The sequence below is a fragment of the Orycteropus afer genome, unplaced genomic scaffold (assembly GCF_000298275.1).
Source record: "Orycteropus afer afer isolate SDZICR_OR568_19922 unplaced genomic scaffold, OryAfe1.0 scaffold00689, whole genome shotgun sequence".
Lineage (NCBI taxonomy): Eukaryota > Metazoa > Chordata > Mammalia > Tubulidentata > Orycteropodidae > Orycteropus > Orycteropus afer.
Genome location: NW_006922276.1, coordinates 307632 through 310187, shown reverse-complemented (window position 1 = coordinate 310187; position 2556 = coordinate 307632). Strand labels below are relative to the sequence as shown.

Below are 2556 nucleotides of genomic sequence, written 5' to 3'. Positions count from 1 at the left end.
TGGAAACAGCTGGGTGGCTGTGGCTGGATCTCTGGAAACAGCTGGGTGGCTGTGGCTGGATCTCTGGAAACAGCTGAGTGGCTGTAGATGGGTCTCTGGAAACAGTTAGATGACTGTAGATGGGTCTCTGGAAACCGGCGACTGTAGTGGGGTTTCTGAAACAGCTGAAACACAGTCTCTCCAAGAAGCTGGTCAATGGTGGAAGAGTTCTGGTTCCTGACTCTCTTAGGCGTTGGTCAGGGACCTCCAGAGCCCAGCTCTTGTCTCCCAGGGAGCTGTCTGGCTCACTGTCCAGAGCAGAGATGACACCACTGGGAAAACCCTCCCAGTGCCTGCTCCGTCCCCTTCCCACAGTGAGCTCCTGGTCCCTGGGCACATCAGCCAGGTGGGCTCTGGGGTCAGCGTGTGGTGAGCGATGCGTAGGTGCTGGACTCCGCTGCGGGCTCCAGGGGCCGAGGGGACACGGCTCGGGCTGCCCCCTGAGTGAGAGCCTGGTGGTTCAGCTGAGCATACGTCACCTCCTGGAGAGAGACCAGAGGGAGTCAAGGTGGCTGAGGGTGAGGGGCTCTCGGAAGGAGACATGGCTGTGCAGTTTCCAAGATAGCCCCCAGTGATGATGCCACTGGGCAGTGTCTGCCACCTGCCACGAGGACTGCTCTGTGTGACCAAGTGGTAGTGATGGTTCGGCAGGGTTCTTACCTACCACACAGACCTGTGAAGAAGCCACTGCTGTTGCATTCTGAGCCGTAGCCACTAGAGGGCAGCATAGGACCGTTGAATAGGGCTTCCAGGGCCAAGCCCCAACCAAACTCACTGCCCTGCAGTCCGTCCATTCTGACTCACCCACTGCCCTGGAGTCCATTCTGAGTCACGAGCTCAAGGCTCCAAATCTGTAGGGAAGCAGACCGTCACATCTTTCTCCCACAGAGTGGCTGGTAGTTTTGGACCGCTGACCTTTTGGTTAGCAGTTGAGCGCTAAACCGCTGTGCCACCAGGGCTCCTCACAGGAGACCTGGGTTCAATTCCTGGCCGAGGCACGTGGCCGCCTCCACCCATCAGTCCGTGGAGGCTTGTGTGTTGCTATGATACTGAACAGGTTCTAACACAGACGGGGGCAGATCTGCTTCCCAAACCCAGCCAGTGAGAGCCTTGTGGGGCTCAGTGGTCCACACCTGTTGTCCACGGGGTCACTAGGAGGCAGGACTGACTCAATGGCAGCTACAGCCAACTGCTGTGTGACCACCACAACTTGGGAGAAGTGATGGCGTCTCCCTTGCAAGGTGAGAACAGGCAAGGCTCTGTGGCTTTTGCCCCACCCTCCCTTGGATTCCTCGCCCTGGGGGCAGTTGGCTGCCACTGAGAGGCAACGTGGTGAGGACCTGAGACCTCGCACCAGGAGCCATGGATGCGGCCATCTTGGAAATGTACGCTTTGCCCCAGCCAAGGCTTCACGTGAGTGCAGCCCCGGTCAACATCACAACGTCAACCTCACGGCAGACCATGACTCAGAATCACAGAACTCAGCTGCCGTCGATCACCAGACCCAGGAAACTGGCACTGCTATGTTCAGCTGCCCGACCTGGGAGACGTGGTAACGCGTCCAGCAGATAGCAAGCAGAGAGCCTTACCGAGGGGTCCGTCTGTCCGTCATCCTCAGGAAGCCCTGCCACTGTGACCGTATCTGCGGAACAGAGGACAGGTGGTGGTTACTCTGGGGTGGACCTTGCAAGGGAAATTTCCCTGACATCTCACAGCTTTAGCTTTCATCCTGAAATGTCCAACTAGAACGTTCTAGAATGTTCCCAAACGTTCTCTCCTCCCCTTATTGCTTCTGAGTCTCCCTGATGCCCCACTTCCCCTCTGCCAGGTCTCCCCCTCCTCCTCACCCCCTTACCTGGTGTGCTCTTCAGAATAGCAACCCCTGGGCTGAAACGGAGGGCAAAGGATAAGTGAGCATGAGGAGTGGGCAGGAAGCCAAGGGTCGGTGGGGATTCAGGGCTCTTCCCACCTCACCTCTCCCGCGGCCTCACCTCTCCCGCGGCTGCTGATTCTTGCTCTTGCTGCTGGGGATTCCTGAAGGCAAGCAAGGCTCTGAGTTCAGGAGGGAGCTGTTTTCCTCAGCACGTTCCAACCACCTGCCCAGGCCACCCATCCTACTCCTTGGAACCTACCGCGTTTTCTCTGACACAGATGATGGAGGAAGCAGAGGACCAGGAGGAAGAGACAAAGGAGAAAGGCCGCAGAGACCCCGATGAGAATGTACAGGTGCCTCCGGGTGAGGCCTTGGGGAACAGGAGTGCCTGGGAAAGACGGAATCCGGATCAGCAGCTCACTGGTCCCGGGCACCTACTGCGTATCGCGTGCAGCGCACGGCTGCGAGGGGCTGCTTCGCCCCACCGAGGCCTCGTGGCCGTTGGGTACCTCCCGTGCACCCCACAGCTTCTCATGGACATACTCACATGTCGTCACTCACACACACACGTCATAGGCTCTCAACAGAACTACTATCCTGTTGATGTGTTACAAGCCACAGTCCTGAATGCTGAAGTCTTTTGC

At 57.9% G+C, this 2556-nt stretch overlaps 1 protein-coding gene across 1 annotated transcript in view; it reads right to left on the bottom strand.

Moving 5' to 3' along the window:
* Window positions 1–398: 398 nt before the first annotated feature.
* The window catches only part of LAIR1 (leukocyte associated immunoglobulin like receptor 1), a 17771-nt gene continuing 15613 nt past the window's right edge, over window positions 399–2556 (bottom strand). The window contains 5 exon segments of the mRNA XM_042783120.1: window positions 399–521; window positions 1629–1681; window positions 1895–1926; window positions 2031–2073; window positions 2172–2300. Coding sequence (XP_042639054.1) covers window positions 399–521; window positions 1629–1681; window positions 1895–1926; window positions 2031–2073; window positions 2172–2300 — 380 coding nt within the window.